Source organism: Pteropus medius, unplaced genomic scaffold (genome assembly GCF_902729225.1).
Source record: "Pteropus medius unplaced genomic scaffold, Ma_sr-lr_union100, whole genome shotgun sequence".
Taxonomy (NCBI): Eukaryota; Metazoa; Chordata; class Mammalia; order Chiroptera; family Pteropodidae; genus Pteropus; species Pteropus medius.
The window spans coordinates 446055-464956 of NW_024348529.1; the positions used below are offsets into that span (position 1 = coordinate 446055).

An 18902-nucleotide genomic window follows, 5' to 3' on the forward strand; every position below is an offset into this window, starting at 1 on the left:
AGGCCACCGCTGGCTGCAGCCCCGCTCACCTGCCGCGTCCGAGCTGGCTCTCTGGGCGCTCGTGGGCAGCTCTGCCACCAGGCTCTCCCCGACGTACTTGTTCTGGGAGTTGAAGCTGCACACCGGGGTATGGCGAGGGACGGGGGGCAGCGGGCCTCCGTTCACAACTTCCCCCACCGACACCGTTAGCTTCCTGGTCACAAACACCGACTTCCTGGCTTTGAGTAGCCCCTCTGGCTCCAGGAACGAGGACCGGTTCAGCTCGACACAGCTGCGCAGGCCACGAAGAACCAGAGAGGCGTGCGTCACGGGGAGAGGCCAGCCTTCACACCCAGAGCCCAGCAACTGAGCCAGAAGGCCCCTCCCTGTCACACGGCCACTGCTGCTGCCGACCCAGGAGCCACCTGGCCCAGCTAGTAACAGCCATGTGCAGCGCAGCACACACCCACACGCACTGGCTCGAAGCCGCCGCGCCTCCATGAGGACAGGCAGGGGGGCCAGCCTGAGGAGCCAGAGGACAGAGGGGAAGAAAACCGAGCACGGGCCTCGCTGTCACGATGCCATTTTCTGGCAGAGGGTCTGCACGTCTCATTGGGTTCTCAAAGCATCTGACTGCAAGTAGGGAAGCCCCTGGCCTGCCCCATCAGTGCCCGTCTGGTACCATCAGAAGTGGGCAATGGCCTGTCACAGGCCAGCAGAGGCCATCTTCAAGGGACAAAGAAGGCTCTAGGCTTTACCTTTAAGTTCTTCAATAACTTGTGAAAAACAAGGATTTTGAAGTCACAAAGAACTGGGTCTGAACCCCAATCTGCCAACGGCGATGTCTGACCTAGGGACATTCCCTAGCCACTCCGAGCCTCGCTGTGTGCACCTGCACCCCAGGGAGGCAGCACGTGGCACATGCCTCCTCCAGGCCTGGGCACGTCGCCGGCACCTCCCGGCCCTTTTCCGGAGCTGAGAGGAAAAGAGAGGTGCCCGCAGCCTTGCCGTCCGCCCTCACCCGTCGGAAACGGCGAGGCCGTGGTAGCTGAGGAAGTCGGCGGCCTCCTCGCAGTCTCGGAAGAGCAGCATGCGCACCACGCCGTCCAGGGGGAAGACGGTGGAGCGTTGCGTGCTCACGGTGTAGGCCACGTTGAGCGCCCGGAGCGCATCCTTACGGATCTGAAAGGAGAAGCCACTGCCTGAGCTCTCGAAGGGTCAGTGGCCCCAGGACCACAGGCAGGCCAGGATGGCGGACCTTGGGAAAGTGGCCTGGCCCCACGGGTCCCAGGCGTGGTGCCCTCGGGTCATCTGCTCGGTGGGAGATGCCCAGCATCGCACTTGAAGGAAACGGCTTCGCATGCAGAAGCGGTCGGCCGTGAAGGCTTTATTTATGAGACGCTGGGAGAGGAACAACCCCCCAGCAGGGCACAGGAAGTAAACCGGCAGCACCCGCCCAACGGGAAGCTGTGCAGCTGCCAACATGACCACGGAGGCCAGAGAGTGCCGTGGAAGGAGGCGTGACATAAGATTAAGTGGAAGAGTCAGAGACAAAGCCGATTCACAGCATCACCACAATACTGTCCAAGATAAAGGAGAAACGTGAAAATGCTAACAAAACGTGTTGGGTGCTAGGACTCTGGGTGGCTTCCTCCAATCAGCGTGTTTGTCGCGTGCTGACGTCGGGCCTGGCATTGTTAACGTTCAGAGTGCACTAGTAAACAAAATCCCTGTCCCCACGGGTCAGTGAGAAACCGATGTTGAACAAGCAACTATATGAAACACACAGCACGTTCCACAGTGACAGTGCAACAAAGGCAAAGGACAGGCGGCGCTGACAGAGTGGACCCGGCCCAGCAGGTGGCAGCCACGCTGAGACCTGGAGGAGGTGGCCCCATGTGGCCCTGTGAGAAGAGCAGTGAGAACGGCAAGTGCGGGGGCCCTGAGGTGGGGGCGCCACTGCAGCTGGAACCCGGAGGGCACAGGGGAGGCAGGCCGGGGACAAGGGGATGGTGTGGGCATCCATGGTCAACGTTCCAATAACGTTAAAAAATCATTTTAAAAACGTGAGCTATCAGTCTAACTCAGCTGCACACAGTTCCCCAAGTGGCACGCTGTTAGGAATCTTTACATCTGTCCCAGAATTTCAGTTCTGTTGGCAAGTGTCCTATCTGACAATGGGCACACTTGCAGAAGACTCTGCCTGGGATGGGACCCTCAGGTTCGTCACTGTGTACAGGAGGAGGAAAGCGACCTGGAGCCACCGAATCAGGCTGCTGAGCTCTCCCGGGCAGCCTCCTCCCCGCCCTGCAGCTGGGGAGGCAGCACAGAGTGTGCCTGAGGCGGGCGTGGGGGCTGCTCTTCACTCATCCCCAAGTGTCCTCAGGGGCTAGGGCTGAGACCGGGAATCTGTGCAAAGCCCACGGCGCCCACCTTCATACCCCAGAGCCCAGCACAGCACCGACAAAGAGCAGGCACTTATGTTATTTACTGAAATGAACTTAGCATCCTGAGGCTCACTCTAAAACTAATAGAGTTTTAGACCAATGACACCAAGAACGTCCAAGATCTTCGTGCATGCAATTTTTGCTTTTTGATTTCTTTGCTTCCGTGGAAGATACAGTGCTAACGTGGTTCTGAAGAGATTTCTCTTCTCTGAACCATAAGAGCAGCATTTTTCACTGCTCCTGGTGTTCAGTTGTACGACCCCTGTAAGCAGAGTGACCAGAGACCCCAGGGGGCTGCCGTGACGGCTATTACCCAGGACCTGCCTGAAACCCGCTTGGACTAGGGATGCACTTAAATACCACAAGTAACAGCCTGCTCTCTTCCAATTCCACAAGCACAGCGACATTACTCACCTGATTAAAGTAACAGTGTAAAAGACAAGCATTCAGATACGAAGCTGACTGGACCAGTTTGAAAAACCTCACGAAATTGTTACTGTTCAACGCTGCAAAAGCCTGAACGGCGAACTTGACCTCAGCGGAGTTTCTAACGGCGGGATGGAACTGCTGCACTTCTCTGTTAATTAGAGGGGGCGAGAGAGATTAGGGCCTCGCTTTTAATCAGACGAAACACCTATGAGCACAGATCTAATAAAGACCAGCCTTGAACCACATTGAGCAGCAGGGTCTTCATGGCGACACGTGCCATCACACACACAGCTGCCCCACTGCAGCGCGGCCACTCGTGGCTCGACTGGGAACAAGGCTTTCTTTAAAGAGCCAATGAATAAATCAAGTGAGTTCAAACAACAGTTTAGGAAGCGATTATCCAAGAGTTACTTTAATGCCAACCTACTGCCAGCCGTGTTTGGTGACAATGTTCAAGAAACAAAATCGAACTGTTTCGTTTAGAAACAGGCCGATGTGCCTGCTTACTGGGGACAAAGGACAAACACCTACCACACCTGAAAAAACCACGGTCGTTTTCCATAGCAATTTACCCCCAAGATTTGGTTTTCAGGCTTAAAATCAATCACATATCTAGACCTTCTGTGGCAAGTTTCTTGGGGAAAATACTGAGCTAGAAAAGAGTGCTGGCATAAATCAGGGACTCCTGGAATGGAAGGGGACATGGGTTGCCACAGGAACGGAGGCCCAGGGGACCCTCCCGCACGCTCACATAAGTGTCTGCACAGGCATCCCCCGGGGCTTAGAATTCATTCTTCATTATCGTGCCACCCTTAGCACGTGTTTCCCACGAGACTTCTCTCTCCCCAGACTCGCATCTTTGACAAGGTGTGTACGCTCGTGCGTGCAAGGAAACACGTGGACACGGCAGACTGACAGCTCTGACGGGGCATCGGGCGCCCGTCCTGGTTCACTCGCCTGTTTTGCTCATCAGGCCGATGCTCTCCCCCTCCCTCACCTTCAGAGTCACCCTTGTTGAGGCTGAGACAGCTCACCTGAGGGTGTCGCCCTTGTTGAGGCTGAGCAGCACGCTGTAGCCCTGGAACTCAGCCTCGCGTGCACAGCACACGCCCTTGCCCCGCAGGTCCTGGTACATCTCCTTCAGACTCTGAAGGCACTTGGTCATGTTCTCGTTGTTAATCTTGGCGTCGAAGGATGACATGGGCTCCTCACACATGAAGTGAGCGCAGTGGATGTGGAGCCGGGCGCACTTCTCGATCAGGGACACCGTCACAGGGTCACAAAGGTGCTGCTGCGTGATATCCTGGCCACAATCGAGGGGGACATCACACATGTGACACACGAGCAGCACCACACACGCAGATGGCCTTGCAGGCCGCCCACGCCTTACAAGAACACAGGTCTCTCGCATCCATACCCCATGCCCAGAGAATCACTAGCAGAAAGCCATGCTTCTTATCTGGATCCCCCACAATTCAATTTGAAACAAAGCCTATAAAGAACATTTTAATAGGCTCTGCGATGACTTTACGTAATCGCATACTTCCCATTACAGGTAACGTGTAACGAAGTAAATGCACAGAGCCCCCTCTTGTGGGTCCATGTGCATCCCCCACCCTGCCTGGCAGAGGCCGGTACCATCCCATGCCCCGTGTGCATCCCCCGCCCCGCCCGGGAGAGGCCGGTACCTTCCGAATGCCCCGTGTGCGGTTCCACAGGAAGTCGTACCAGTCCCGCAGGCTGCCCTCCTTCTGGTCCATGACCCGGGTCACCAGGTAGTCCATGGTCCTGCTGAGCACCGCCAGGGGCCGCAGCTCATGCGGCAGGGGCTCCTCCTGGTCGGCTGAGGAGCGGCTGTACTCCTTCACGGCCGCCGTGTGGTCCACCTGAAGAAACACAGTGGCGACAAGCAGCTAGGTGGCAGGTGCTGGGCCAGCCTCCCAGCGGCTGGGCCTTAAGACACGGGGGGAAATTGCACACGCTCATGAGACCAGTGCTACAGAATACGATTTTAAAATGTACAATTTCTATTTGAAGGTAACAACATATATGCGAGGGCAAAATACAAGAATCGTATTTTTGGCAGATACAAGGACTGAAGATGAGGGTCCACGTGGAGAAGCAGAGAAACGTAAGTGAAGACAAATCTACCTGGCTCCAAACACCGAGATGTGACAGGTAAAGGACTTTAAAGCACACTGAAAGGTCTCGGCCATGCTCAAACACCAGGTCAAGTCTACACAGACCAGAAACGAAATGGAGACAGCAGCAGGGGCCTGGTAGGGCCAGGGCCAGCTGCCAACAAGAGGCTTGGAGCTGCACCTTCCACCTGCAAACAGAGGCTGAAGACAAATGGCCAAGGCAGAAGCAAAGACGTCCACTAGACCTGGGCCCTACACATCTGCTACAAGCTGCTGTCACTGTCTCCTGGGGCAGGAGCTCTGGGCCTCTGCCGTGACAGCTGTTGCTCAACTAAGGTAGGGTAAAGGCAGCCGTGAAACCACCGGCCAGGAGAGAATCACAAAAGTAAAACTAACCAGAGTTAACAGGATCTAAATGGTGCAGATTTCTGGGAGACAATCTGGGAACACACACCGACATGTGGTCAGGAACCTTAAGAAAGGTCACGCCCTCGGATACAGTAACTTAATGCTCAGGATCCATCAGAAGGAAGTAATCCAAATATCTTAGAAGCATTAAAACCCATACGCCCAACTGAATTGTTAGTAAAACTGAAAAATTAGAAACCACCTAATGATTGCAAAAAGGGGGGAGTCCTGACATAACTCCATAATCAAATACGCCGTCATCTAAAAATGCTTATAAAGGGTTCAACGTAACAAGAGAAAGGGCTCATGATACAATTTTAAGTGAGAAAGATTCATACAAAATTACATCTAGAACATAATCTCAGGTGTGGAGAATATAAACAAAGAAAAGGATAGTAATAAAAGTGTGGAAAAAAGAAACGTGAGCACGTTTTAACCTGTGGACCGAATGCATCTACGTGTGCACCCCAGGTGCCGGCACGAGACTGGAGTGCACGCCTCACAGAACGCCATGTGCCTGTCACAGCACACCCCACCACACTCAGAAAAGTGAACTCCCAGACAAATCATGAAAGAACCAGCCTCCCCTCCTCGCACTTTCCACCTCCAGCCCGACAGCTGACTGCAGACGTTGCCTGGAGGGGAACCAGGCTGTACCTGGTCAGTCCCCGGGATCACTTCGAATATGCTCAGCTGGCTCCGCGTCTCCCGCATGTACCGCTCTTTCTCAGGACACATGTCTGGGCACGTCCCAATGACAGTCCTCGCTTTGTCCAGGTCGGTTCTTTTCACCCGAGCTAAATGACATCACGTGAAAAGTAAGAACGTACCACACAGTTACCAGGAATCCAGGAAAATGTGTTTTCATAATAAAAAAAAAGGAAACAGGAACATAAAAAACACACACAAGTCACAAAAGAAATATTTCCAAAACACTGGGCCTCAGGGGAAGGAAAGCACGGCCTATCGCACAGAGGGTGAGGGGAGGCGGGGGGCGGGAGTGAAGATCCCCGAGGCCTCTCCCTACAGGCCTGCTGCATCGAGGCCACCCCGCACACCGCGGGCAGTGGGAGGCATGGGCATTTACGGCGTCCCTGCTGACCTCCACGATAAACAATCACTCTGCAGCACGTCTGTTAAAAGGATCACTTTGTCAACATAAATACTTAAGATACATCACTATTCTAAAATAGTTATCACATGATGGAAGTTACCTGGGTCTTGACCTGAATGAACCACCATGATTACCATTGAATTAAACAGCTACAAAAGTATCTTTAAAATGAAATGGAATGAACAACTTCACAACTCAAAATATATACATCTTATTTTTATTTTAGCAAACTCCAATACCTAGTAATTTTACTTGGAATACAAAAATCACATCAATGACAAGTTACGATGGCAGCTTTCGTTAGTGTTAAGGAGGCACTATGATTATCTCACTGATACCAGCTCTTAAAAAAGAGGAAAATCCTACACCTAAAATTTAGAGAAAGATTTCGCAAGGAGCACGTTTCTCCTTTATTTTTGTCACAGCACTTACTTCTGAATGTTAATAGAACATCCACCTTTAGAGTACGTACCACGTTCGCAGGATTCAACAACCCAAAGACGAAACAGTGTCCAAAACAGAACGCCCGCCTCCCCTCGCCCCTCCTGACAATCAGTGTGAGCAGACTCTCACACACCCCGAGTCCGGGCGCACACGAGCAAGCATATTTCCACGTGCATGGACACACACAAATGCAGCACCTTGCCCTCGTCACGTCACGATAAACCTTGATGCTTTTTCCATGAAGAAGCCCCAGTCTCCTACCAAGCATGTTTCCAACCTCACTGTGTGGACACTGGCGTCCAGTTTTTGCCATCGCAAACCAGCCTGCGTATGACCCTCGCACATGCCCGCACATGCGTGGTGTTTGTAGGACACCGCGGATGTGGAACTCTGGGTCAAAGGCGCGAGTTTTTCAGAGTCTCACACACCCCGCCCGCTCGCCCCACACAGCACTGCTGCTATCTCCACGGAGTGTCGTCTGCTTCTGCACGGAGTGCCACGTGAGCATCCGCCCACGTGTTCCAGAGCCAAGCCACGAGGCACCCTCAGGCCCCAGGGTTCGGCCTTTTCCACATCGACCTGCACAGGACTTTCCGTATCAGGCGATCGGCCCTCTGTCTGGGCTGAGTCACGGATTTTTTTCCCCAGGTTGACATTTGTTAGTTTTATTTGTGGCAATTTAGCAAAATTTTTTTTTACACCAGCTTCCTAAGTGTCTAAAAATTGCTCTTTAAGTTGTTTAACTTAGCATGGATCGACAACTTGTAGACTTTCTTCCAAAAACCAAGTTAAAATAAAGCATACCTGTATACACGCACGTCCACGCTGACCCCCTCGGGAGACCAGCATGCAACAAAGGCTGCGTGTGGCCCGTCAGAGGCCCTGAGACGCGGGGGCGGTGGACCCCATGCTTGGGCCGCCCTCCTGCTCAGCTCCCGACCTCACGAGGCTCTGGGCCTCCACAGAGACCGCCACATACCTTGCCGCATGGCTCTGTCCCTCTGGTCAAGCAGGCGGTACTTCTCCTCGGACGTCTCGGCCACTGTGCCTATCAGGGCACTGAGCGAGGACACGCATGGCCCAGGGCCCTCAGAGGCCTCGGAGCCAGAGTCGAAAGGGTCCCCGTCAGGTGGGTAGGTCTTCAGAGGGCCGGGCTTCTTCACTGGGGAGCTGCAGAGAGAGGCCCATCAGGGCCGTGGCCACTGCCACTGCCCACCTTCCCCTCGGCCTGCACGATTTCCCACGCCTCGAAGGCCGACCAGCCACGCGCACTGCTGAAGCAGGTGAAGGGTGACATGGGAGACGCGGGGAGGCAGAGGCAGATGCTCCCGCAGACCGGAAGGCCGGGAGCAGCGCACCCCACTACCAAGCTGTCACATGGCTCTGAGCTGGCCCCGCAAAGCCATGGTGGAAACCACTAGGGTGGTCCCCAGGAATGCAGCTGGCGAGCAGTTCCGCACTTTAAGGGAAAAGCGACGGCGCACGCATCCGCATCAGGGAGAAGCGTGGAGTGGCGTGCGCGCGATGCGGGGCTGGGCAGACGGCTGAGGGGCCCTAGTAGGTGGCTCTCGTCGTCACCCCTCCTGGGTCACCCCCACGACCTCCCTCCACTTCCCCTCTCCATCATCCCGTAGCCAGTGCTCGGGTGTCAGCCTGTCACCCACTTCCCCTGATGTTTGGCGGGACAGCTGGGAAGGCCCCCCACTTCCTGACACGGGAAGTCAGAGAGCCCACCGAGCGCAGAGCGCGCGCACTGGACCAGCGCACCTTTTATTCGTGAGGCTGCCAGCCGCAGCCCTCCCCCCGGGCTTGACAAGCGGGGAGTACAGGAAGGCTGTGTCCTCCGGGCCCTGGCTGGCCTCGCCCTCGCCCGGTGTCTTCTCCTTGATAGAGAAGAGCTTCTTGCTGGGACCTGACAAGGCAAGAGTCGGCAGAGATTGTACCACATGTCGCTGACACTGGACTTACCTTTTTTTTTGAGAAACTAAAATTCTTACAGCTGTCAACTGTTACAGGAGATCATAAAGGAACCCAAGGATACACTGAGACACAAGGATCCACTTGGAGCCAGCCGCCACTGGCCTTGGGGAAGGGTTCCAGCTCAAAGAACCTTGCACACAAAGCATCAGAGACTGTGCAAAGGATAACTGAACTCACTTATTTTCTTCTTGTGCCAAAAGATAGTCATGTCTTCGTGCAAACCTTTCCCCTTCTTCCTGGCCAGGGCCGCAGAAGCCTAGAAGACAGCAGTCCACAGCACAAAGTATCAGGGCATCGGGAGCCCACAGGAAATGAGATTCAACATGCAAATGAGTGAGCAGAATTGCGTGCAAGGGAGCGACACCTCCACTCGCTACGTCTGACCGCGCCGGTGGCAGCTGCGGTCCCCGCCGCCCTTACCCGCCTCACATCTAGTATCTGCTCGCCTTCTTTTTGAAATCAACGACTTTACTGGAATAGAACCAATGAGCTTTGCCTTGTCGGCATCTGGTGAAATGATTCTCACCATCGGGTAACATTCAGCAATGGAAAGACACAGCCAAGTCACACTTACACAAACAAGGGAGCTGCAGAATGATACACACAGGGTGCAATTTATCACAAAACACACACTAAACCAAGCACGTATTACTATTGCTACAGAGAGACCCGTGGAAACATCCAGAAAAATACACATCACACAGGGAACTAACTACACCTGCTCCTGGGTTACAGAGAGGTGGGGTAATCAGGGGATCTCAGCTTTGTTTACATAAACCAACGAACTGCTTACAATGACGATGTGTTCATTTGCATTATGCATTTACTATATAATTCTTACTGAGGGCTCAGAAAGAAGAATAAGCACACTGCAAGTCAAAATATAATAAAATAGTAAAAAAAATGGGGATAACCTTTTGACCCAGCAATTCCACTCCTAAGTATTTACCCAAGAGAACGGGAAGCAGGCTCTCGAGAGATCTGCACACCACGTTCATGGCAGCATTATTCGAAAGAGCCAAAAGGCGGAAACAACCCATGTCCAACAAGAAATGAATGAACAAAATGTGGTCCATCCACACCATGGACGACCATTCAGCCACAAAAAGGAATGAAGTACAACCGCATGAAAAAAGCCAGACACAAAAGGACAACGATGGTGTGATTCCACCAGGGGCTGGGGAAGGAAGGGAATGGGGAGTTATCACTTAGCGAGGACACAGTTTCTGTTTGGAAAGATGAAAAAGTTCTGGAAACAGATAGTGGTGATGGCTGCACAACATTGTGAATGTAATTAATGCCACTGAACTGGGGGGAAAAAACCAATAGAAGGATAAATGGCAAAAGCCCTAAGACTTCACGTTATTTTGGCACAGAGCTTCCACTCTGAGGGAGTTAAACGAAGGCTATAAAGTAATCAGAACTGTACACACAAAGACATCCACAAGGAGAACACTGGCCAAGTCAGTAAACAGGGCAGAATGGCATACAGCACGTAACAATCCCATTCTAAACTGTTTACTGACTCCACAAAATACTAAAGATTACTATGAGAAGTTACTAACAGTACATACAGTGTGATCCCGTTCGTGTAAAAACAATGTGATTATGGGTTTGAAAAGACATTAACCAAAATATTCATAATTTCGATCTTGGAGGACAGATTATGGGAAGATTTTGTGCCCCTCCCATAGTACCATTTAACAAGAGCATAAAAACGTGCTTTCTACCTTACGAATTCCTATAGAACATAATTTTTCTCCACGAGAATATTTTTTAAAAATAATAAAAATAAAGCCACATAACATAAGCAGTCCACATATACCTACACCCTACAACTAACGTGTCATGCAAGTGTGCACTTGTACACAAACTTCAAGTCAGGGTGTGAACCAAACAACAGCAGTTACCTGTGGAGAATGAGATGACGGGGAGATTTTGCTTTTCTTATGTCGTTTGAATGGTTACTGTAATCATGTACAATGACCAAAACCAAAAAAAGAAAACCCCAGTTTGGAGAAGTGCTATGTGGGCACAGAGCCACTGCCACGCCCTGCAGAGGAACATGACGTGCTGAGGCTTGCTGCTCCGTGGGGGCTGCAAGCTGCTCCCCGATGACTGCAGTGATGAAATACTCACTGCTATTCTCGTCTCTCCAAGCTAAGAACAGTCTAGAGCTTCCCCGCATTCTAGCGAGCAAGTGACTGACAGATGGAAAAAAAAGGGGGTTCTGAAGTGACAAAGTTCACTCAGGAGGACTCACGTGATCCAAGAAATACACCACCGCCAGCTTTTTGCTGCGCCTGGTATAGACGCGCTGCACCTTAGCGATCTTGCCGAAGTGGTTCTCCAGGGTGGCTCTGTCGTTGAGATAGTCAGGAATGTTCTTGCACTGGATGGCTGTGGCTTCCACAGGAGAGAAGCCCCCAAGACTGTCCGTGCTCTCGCTTCTTTTACTCTGACGCCCAGGAGTTCCTCTCAGAAAATCTAGGCGACCAGAGAACAGGCACAGAATCATGCTGGATGTAACGTTTTCAAACAGGAAGCCCAACTAGTAAGAGCAAAAGAAACCTTCACGGATGTGAGGCCCGCCCCGAGGCCCCATGGTCTGTCAGTAACCCTCATGTTCACAGGGGACTTACCAGAACTGAGCTAATGCCCAGGGAAGCTTACCAAGAACTGGCCAGTGGGATTTACCATGTGCTGTGCATTTTTAGGGCTCACCTTCTTTTTTATCCCTACTTTCAGTTTCTTCCTCTTTATTCACGCCTGGAAGCCGGGAAGCTGCCAGAACAGACTGACTCGCGCCTGGGATGGCCATGTGGTCATTCTCCCCAGCTTCGGCACAGGCAGTTTCCTTTCTAGATTCCTTGTTGCCCAGACGACCAACTTCTTTATTGCTTTTGATAACATCCTGTATTGTCCGATCAAAGAGAGCGCCCCCCCGGGGTCGGTTCAGGCGGACGGGCCGTTTATCAGGAGGGTGATCGCCCCTCGACAGGGGGTCCAAGTCTTCAATGGCATTGTGGCCGTGTCTCCTCGGGGAGCGGTCCTGGTCCTCCTTCCTTTTCAGTCCCTTCATGAGGCTGGGCATCGGCTCCACTTGGGAAACAGCTTCCTCGCATCCTTGTCTGATGCCTGTTTTGCTAGCTGGGAAGGGTTCCCCCAAAGAGCCTGAGGGAGACACAGGGAAGCTGGTGAAGCCACCGCCGTGGAGACTTCCAAAGACCGGCCTCGGGCCCCTCTTCTCTCCTTCCGTGTTCTGGTTCGACGGAGCAGGGCTAAAGGGAGATGACGCGTCACTGCTGTCAACTGGCTTCGAAAAGGTAAACTCTGAACTGACAGCTGAACCACTTGTCGCCTGACTAAAAGAAAATGGGGCCAGTCCCCCAGGTCCACTACTAATTGGGTGGGAAAATGTGAAAAATCCAGAAGTAATTTGGCTCTGAGTTTTCTCTGGCTTGGATTCGGCCCCCAGTATTGGTCTGAACACAGAATTTTCCAGAGGTTTAAAGCTGAATTCCGTTTCCCCAAAACCAGGATTTGCTATTTCTCCAGTCTCTGGTCCAAAAGTAGAAGTACTTGGGAAAGCCCCAAGGTTGGGTGGTTTAAAACTAAATCCGGGGTTTCCAGGCACACACGAACTTGAAGGTCCAGAGGTAGCTACAAAGGCCGGAGTGTGCTCAAGACCAGAGAAGAGCCCAACGCTTGAGGCGTGGGGGAACCCTAATGGTTGCGCTGAAGGATGACCTACTCCAGAGGGTGCCGGAAAGCTGGATACCTGTGAAAATCCTGAGCTCTTCCCAGATAATGTACTGTTTTGTCCAAAAAGAGAAGGCTGACCAAATCGAAATGGTGGCTTTGCCTGAAATGTTCCTATGGAACTACTGGAGGAAGCTGGGAAAGCACTGGGCTGCTGCCCACCGAAAGGGTTAGGTGGGTTCATCTTCTCTTCCAGTTATCGGAAGGTAATAAATACCCTACACACAGCAGTCCTCTTCTTTAAACGGTCTGGTGGACGAGGGAGCTCTCCTTCACCTTTTCTACGCTGAAAGACAAACGTTCACGTCATCAGAGCTACATCCTGCTGGAAGACTAAGAGAAGAATTTTTAATCTCATGTCATATTCTAAACTGCTTAAAAGGGACAAGGCAAAGGACTGAGTATTCTTGTTTTCTGAAAGCCAGTGGAGTCGTTTTTTGGAGTATGGGGTGGAAGATGGTACAAATAAATTACTTCGTTACAGAGGTTTAAAACGAGACTTAAAAAATCAAATCGTTTTACTAAATTCGTAAATTCAAGGAAAACCTCAAACGTTCATTTTTTTAAAACGAACGCCGTTAACACCTTTCGAGGAGCTTCTCCTGACCTGCCAATCTCCATAACCAGAGGATTACATTGTAACACCTAAACATCAGTGTTTCAGTGTTTCCTCCCATCTAATTGTTCTCCGAGGAACCAGGGAATGAAACAGTCTCTCTACACACAGAAATATGTTTTGACGTCAGGGAGGCTGCCCGCAGGAACTGGCTCGAAGGTCCAGGGTACTCACGCGGAGAGGCCGTCCTAGACCTGGAAGGGGCCGGGGAGCGAAGCAGCACGACCCCAAATGGCCCGCGGCGCCGAGGGTCCGCGCACAGGCCGCGCCCCGGGCCCCGCGCCTCGCAGTGCCGCCCGGGCCCGTCCCGTTAGCGACGCGCGCGCGGCGGGGCCGGAGAGCGGCGCGGGGAAAGGGGCGACCTCCGCCGGGCCCGGGCCCCGCGCCGCGCTCACCGTCCGGCTCAGAGACGCCACCGCCCCGAGCCCCTCGGCGCCCGACTGGCAGTGCAGACGCGGACCGCCGCCGCCGGAGCCAGCGCCTCCCTGCGCGCCGCGGCCAGAAAAAGCGGCGGACCGACTTCCGGTCCTCCCCGCGCGGCCCGACCCCGCCCGCGCCCCGCGCGCTCGGGTTCCGCTCTCCGGCCGGGCGGCGGCGCCGGCGGCGGGGCTTCCGGTGCGCGGAGTCCGGGCCCTGGTCGCCGGCTTCCGCCCCGGTACGTGCGCCGGCGGCTTCCTCTCTCCGAACTGGACCCGGCCTCCGCTCACTGTCAACGGCCCTTTCTTTTCCGCCAGCCGAATTTCCTGTGGCCGTCGTTGTCCCCTCTGGGACGCCCGACTGTGGGGCTTCGTTTCCTACTCCTTCATTTTTACATCTTTACGGTGAAATGGAAATTTCTGTAAACTTCTCGGTGAATTACGCCGAACAAAATGACCTGATTGTGCGCGCGTGTGTGTTTTTCCAGACTTCCTTGTCGCTTCCTAGCACTGATCTGCCTTCTCTCGAACTTCAGCCACAGGCGCCTTGGCGGATGCTCCTGAGGGCCCCTGGCGGTTCTGATGAGCCTGGTGCTTAGAAACCTGCAGCGCGCCGTCCCCATCCGCAGGGCGCCGCTGCGCCGCAGGGTGGAGATGCTGCGGGCGATTCTGGGGGTCCAGAAGTTCGACCTGGGGATCATCTGCGTCGACAACGAGAGAGTTCGGCGCATAAACAGAATGTACAGAGAGAAAGACGCCCCAACCGATGTGCTCGCTTTTCCATTTCATGAGGTGAGACTCGTTCTCCTCGCCTTGTCTAGCCTACCATCCAGGGCAGATTTCCTGTGTTCATCATACTACAGATGTGGTTTTCTACTTTTATTTGGAAGACTTTCAAGTATACAGAAGCAGAGTTCAGCCCCATTGATCAGTGCCCATCGCTGGAGGAGAAAAGGGAACCCAGCCCCTCCCGGCTACTGCTGCCACCAGTGAACTAGTAGTGCAGGGCTTCTGCAGTTTTGAATGTAATCAATAACAAACAATCAATCATGAATAGGGTTAGGGAATTTTAATAACACTAAGTAAAAGAACAGATTCGAGTTACTATTTTAACAGTACGAGATAGCTGTCAGGTTACTGTCTCACGTAAGCGGTTCATTCAAAGCTTTACACACGGTTAACAGCAGCATAAATTTGAGCGACTGGTTTTGGAAAGCATCTTGGCAGCTCACTTCAGAAGCATCTATAGCATATGTACTGTTTAATCCCCTAGTTTCCCACCTACGGAAATACATCAGCAGAAGGAAGACGATAAAATGTTAAATGTAATACAAAGATGCATTAAAATGTTCACTTATTTTCTGCAACGACAAGAAAAAACAATAACACTCTAAATATGCAGCCGTATGTGACAGACAGCGTGAACAGAACTCAGTTGAGTGGATTGGACTTTATGGTCCTTAAGTAGGAAAATGTGGAAGGTTGTTAGTTTTGGACAAAATACCCAGCAGAAGGAACAGAAATGGAATATCCATGTGGTGGTTTGCCTCCTAGGAGCTGTAGGTCTGTGATTGTGCATGGGGAAAGATGAAAGAAACGGGGAGTAACTCATTTGACAAGAGGGAACATCTTGGGTGACTCGCGCTAGAGGCTCAGCAGTCCCCTCTCTACCAGAGGCCTAGTGAGACCACGGGGCCTTCCAGTGCAAACTGTGTAGCCCGCGGCGGGGGTGCTCCTGAGGGGTGTTCTCCCAGTCTGCATCTCATTTGCAGAATCTGAAAGCAGGCGGAATTCCCCAGCCTGCTTTTCCAGACGACTATAACCTGGGGGACATTTTCCTCGGCGTGGAGTATATCTTCCAGCAGTGCAGAGAACACGAGGACTACTATGATGTCCTGACCGTAAGTGGAAACACCGGGGGGCAGGTCTAGGTCATGGGAAGAGGTTTGCGATGCCCCCCACCCCACGTGGGCACACTGTCTCCCACGTGTGGGTCGAGGCTTGTGGAGAGAGGAGGACTGGGGGTCTGCGTGCCCTGCGGCAATGTTGGGGAGGGGCAGACAGGGACCACGGCATGACAGGGATTCTAGGGGCCAGGACTTTCCAGCTCTGTGCCCCTCAGCTTGATGTAAAGTATAAAGCGGTGAGTGTTCCAAAAGTGGCGTGTGTGATTGAGTCGTACCCTAACTTCCCCACAGATTCGACTGAGGGGTCTTCCTTTGGCCCAGTAGCCACACCCTGAGTTACATTTGGAGCCTTAGTGCTTCCGTGTGACTTGAAGCAGAGATAGGTGTGAGCAGGTGTGTGGGGGGTTGTCCATTCTCCCCGAGTGACAGGAAATAGCGTAGGCAGGACTGGTCAGCACAGTCCAGCCCTGGGATCTCTGTGGCCAGCAACTGTGCCCCCGTGAGCTGGGGGAAGTTGCAGACATCTGCTGTCACTCCCTGCAACAGAAACCTCTTGAGGCCACACTCCTAGGACCCTCGTTCCCCTGCACAGGGCCAGGCCACTCTGGCTCCCAGGTACCCTGCAGCTACCCCCGTCCCCCTCTCCCCCTAACCTGAAGAGCAGCTGTCCCCTCAGGCAATAACTGCTGCTCCTGCCAGCCCACCTCAGAGGAGGTCCTGGTCTTCACACCGGCAGTGGGCCGCGGCCTGCCTGCTGCTCTCCGAACCCCACTAGTGCGTGTCCTCACCGCCCGCCCACCGGCGGCGCTGCCTGCGCCCAGAGCAGGCACCTGAGCCCCGGCGGGCACGGGCTGAGCACTCCCTCCTTTTCCTCCCCAGCTCATGGTTGGTCACAACCAGCCCCTGAGGCGTCTTTTTAATTGTTCCAACAGGTGACCGCCACCCATGGGCTCTGTCACCTACTGGGCTTCACACACAACACGGAGGCTGAGTGGCAGAAGGTAAGTGTCGTGTCCCACAGCCAGGACTGCCCAACCTGTCCCTGGCTGTCAGCGATGACAACCAAAATTGGGAAGGACAGTAAAACAAGGTGTTTTATAATACCTGCTTTATAGAAAAGACTCACAGTGTCCCCAAGTGTTGTCAACTCTTACTAAGTCATTGTTGAAAGGAAGGTCTGAGCAGAGAGACTGAATTCTGAAAATTCTATGAAATTCTAGCGGGTTGATGCTTAAAAACCTTCACAAGAGAAATTGTGACAGTATCTGTCAGCTGGAAGCAGGCCTCTGACAGAGGCCTGTCGCGGGGGTCACTGCCGGGTGGTCTCCTGGAAGGGCCACATTGTGTTCAACTCAGACTGTGCTTGTCATCAGTCAGGTTCTCTGAGAAGCATCAGAAACCTCATTAGCAAAGAAGTCCGGATGCACTTGTCCTCTCCCTGGCCTACGGCCACCGTAGGCAGCGTCTTCACCTGCCACTCCCTGGCCCTAACTCCCCTCCTGGTCGTTGACCCTGCTGTGACCACTTTGCCTCTCCTCAGCCCCCACCTTTACAACCCACAGGCTGGCAGATGTCACCTCCGTCCCTCCCGCATGGCATGGTGCGTCCTCCAGGGACCCCAGCCCCCCCAGCCCTGACCGCTCCTTCCCCCAGGAGGGGCATCTGTCCATCAGTACTCCTGCGTCCTTCTGACCCATCCCGCAACCCCAGGCGGGTCCTCTTCCCCACCAAGACCAGCAGCCCAGCCTGGCCCCCAGCATCCTTTGGCCTGTGGCACGCCCCGCACAGGGGCCGACAGTGAGCGGGACCGGGGCCTGGCCTCCCTGTGCGGGCACACTGCGGCCAAGGCCCTGGGGCACACGAGCTCTGTCAGTTTCTTTCAGATGCACCAGAAGGAGAAGCAGATTCTGGAGGAGCTGGGCCGGCGCCTGGGGGCCAGGCTGCAGCCCCTGAGCGGGGGCCCTTCTGATGATCAGGGGGACACAGGGACACCTTGCGGATAGGAGACAGCCCCACCCTTTGGGCCCTGAGGGTCGGGGTGCAGACTGAAGGCCCTGCTGGTGGCGGCCCCTGCAGGGACTAGATTCCCCGGTGGATCGACTGTTTCCTAAAGTACAAGGGAAACCTGTCTGTGTCTGCCAAGAATAGCAGACATGTCGCTCTCAGCGCTGTGAATAAAACAGCTCAAAGCTCGCAGAAGGCGTGGTGGCACGTCTGGCTGCCCCTCCCCGGTCCTGCCTTCAGTGAGGAGGCCTTTCTCTCTGTCCTGCCTCTGCAGCACCTCCAGAGCAGGGAACACAGCCCGGGGGGGGTGTATGGTGGGAGGGGAGGGGACAGTCACTGGGCCCGCCCTCCTGCACCACCCACTGACTGCGAAGACATCATGGCCACAGCAGTCTCCTGAGGATCCTCTTTGGCCCTAAAACCCGGTGGTGCCGTGAGTCCGAGAATTCGGTTTCCCCCATGAGTCAATTTTAGAAACATGGAACCGTGTTCACCTCTGGATCTGTGTCCCGTCTCAGCCTGCACTGCCCTGGCCCTTGGGGACAGGGACCCGGACCTGTGCTATTCCTGGGTCACCGTTGGCTTCACACAGCCTGCTTGTAGCCAGTTTAAAGTCAACGCAGAGACTCAGAAAGCTCTCGGCTCCAGAATCCTTAGGAGGCGTCCTGAGGCCTGCTTGTCCTGTCACGTCTGGGGCACAGACGCGGTCTGGGGGTGCCAGGGTGCGAGGTCCGGCTTTCGGGGTGACGCCAAGTCACCCTCCCCCCACAGCCTGTAGCACGACTCGGGGCCTAGACCTTGACCGGGCACACCCCTACCACTCCACTCGGACGCATGCCCGTGCACGCGCTGCGGCCATTCTGCGCTTCTCCTGTCACCAGGGACCCTCTTCACTGGTGTCCCCTTTGCTGTGAGGTGACTGCTGCTGTCTGTGCCCATTTTCCCATTGGTTTTTCTTTTTCCTAATTGACTCCAAGGTTTTACTACATCCTTGAAAATAGGGGATGTGGCCCAGTGTCCTTGTGACCTAAATCTGGGAAAGGCCACCCCATCCCACCAGCAGCCGTCGCCTGCTGCCCGATCGTGGGGCTGCCACGCCGCCTCCTCCCCCGGGCACCGGTGCCCTGCTGTCCTGGCCACGGCATGTCCACGGACCCAGTGTTCACCCACAGGTCCCTCCTGCTCCAGGAGGCCATGGGCCCCGCGGCCCTCTGTCCTGCATGTACCCAGACCCAGCTCCCAAGTGTGCCGGGAA

General features: G+C 54.0%; 2 protein-coding genes across 7 annotated transcripts in view; one reads left to right on the forward strand and one right to left on the reverse strand.

Moving 5' to 3' along the window:
- MCM3AP (minichromosome maintenance complex component 3 associated protein) overlaps positions 1-13828 on the reverse strand; it is a 38563-nt gene extending 24735 nt beyond the window's left edge. Inside the window, exons 1-12 of one of the 3 annotated variants that reach the window (XM_039879777.1) lie at positions 13716-13828; positions 11667-12990; positions 11206-11429; positions 9120-9198; positions 8730-8874; positions 7942-8132; positions 6062-6201; positions 4544-4741; positions 3890-4158; positions 2841-3003; positions 1001-1161; positions 30-271 (exon numbers count right to left, since the gene is read on the reverse strand). In XM_039879777.1, the coding sequence (XP_039735711.1) occupies positions 30-271; positions 1001-1161; positions 2841-3003; positions 3890-4158; positions 4544-4741; positions 6062-6201; positions 7942-8132; positions 8730-8874; positions 9120-9198; positions 11206-11429; positions 11667-12888 (3034 nt within the window). In that variant the 5' untranslated portion in view covers positions 12889-12990; positions 13716-13828. Of the gene's footprint in view, positions 1-29; positions 272-1000; positions 1162-2840; positions 3004-3889; positions 4159-4543; positions 4742-6061; positions 6202-7941; positions 8133-8729; positions 8875-9119; positions 9199-11205; positions 11430-11666; positions 12991-13494; positions 13635-13715 lie in introns of those variants that run through there. The other 2 variants (XM_039879776.1, XM_039879779.1) reach the window with 2 other exon arrangements.
- Positions 13829-13918: 90 nt separating this feature from the next.
- On the forward strand, positions 13919-18146 carry YBEY (ybeY metalloendoribonuclease). 4 transcript variants are annotated; one of them, XM_039879782.1, is made up of 5 exons: positions 13919-13975; positions 14273-14528; positions 15509-15637; positions 16576-16644; positions 17527-18146. In XM_039879782.1, exons 2-5 carry the CDS (start codon positions 14319-14321, stop codon positions 17644-17646), a joined length of 528 nt encoding a protein of 175 aa, XP_039735716.1. In that variant the 5' UTR covers positions 13919-13975; positions 14273-14318; the 3' UTR covers positions 17647-18146. The 4 variants fall into 4 exon arrangements, with proteins under 4 accessions (XP_039735716.1, XP_039735718.1, XP_039735714.1 ...); XM_039879784.1 differs by lacking the exon at positions 13919-13975 and adding an exon at positions 13990-14141 and having other exon boundaries at positions 17517-18146; XM_039879780.1 differs by lacking the exon at positions 13919-13975 and adding an exon at positions 13990-14141.
- Positions 18147-18902: the final 756 nt, after the last annotated feature.

Coding starts and splice junctions, on each gene's coding strand:
- YBEY (XM_039879782.1), top strand. CDS start 14,319: ATGAGCCTGGTGCTTAGAAACCTGCAGCGCGCCGTCCCCATCCGCAGG. Junction 14,529..15,508: donor TCGCTTTTCCATTTCATGAG/GTGAGACTCGTT, acceptor TCTCATTTGCAG/AATCTGAAAGCAGGCGGAAT. Junction 16,645..17,526: donor CGGAGGCTGAGTGGCAGAAG/GTAAGTGTCGTG, acceptor AGTTTCTTTCAG/ATGCACCAGAAGGAGAAGCA.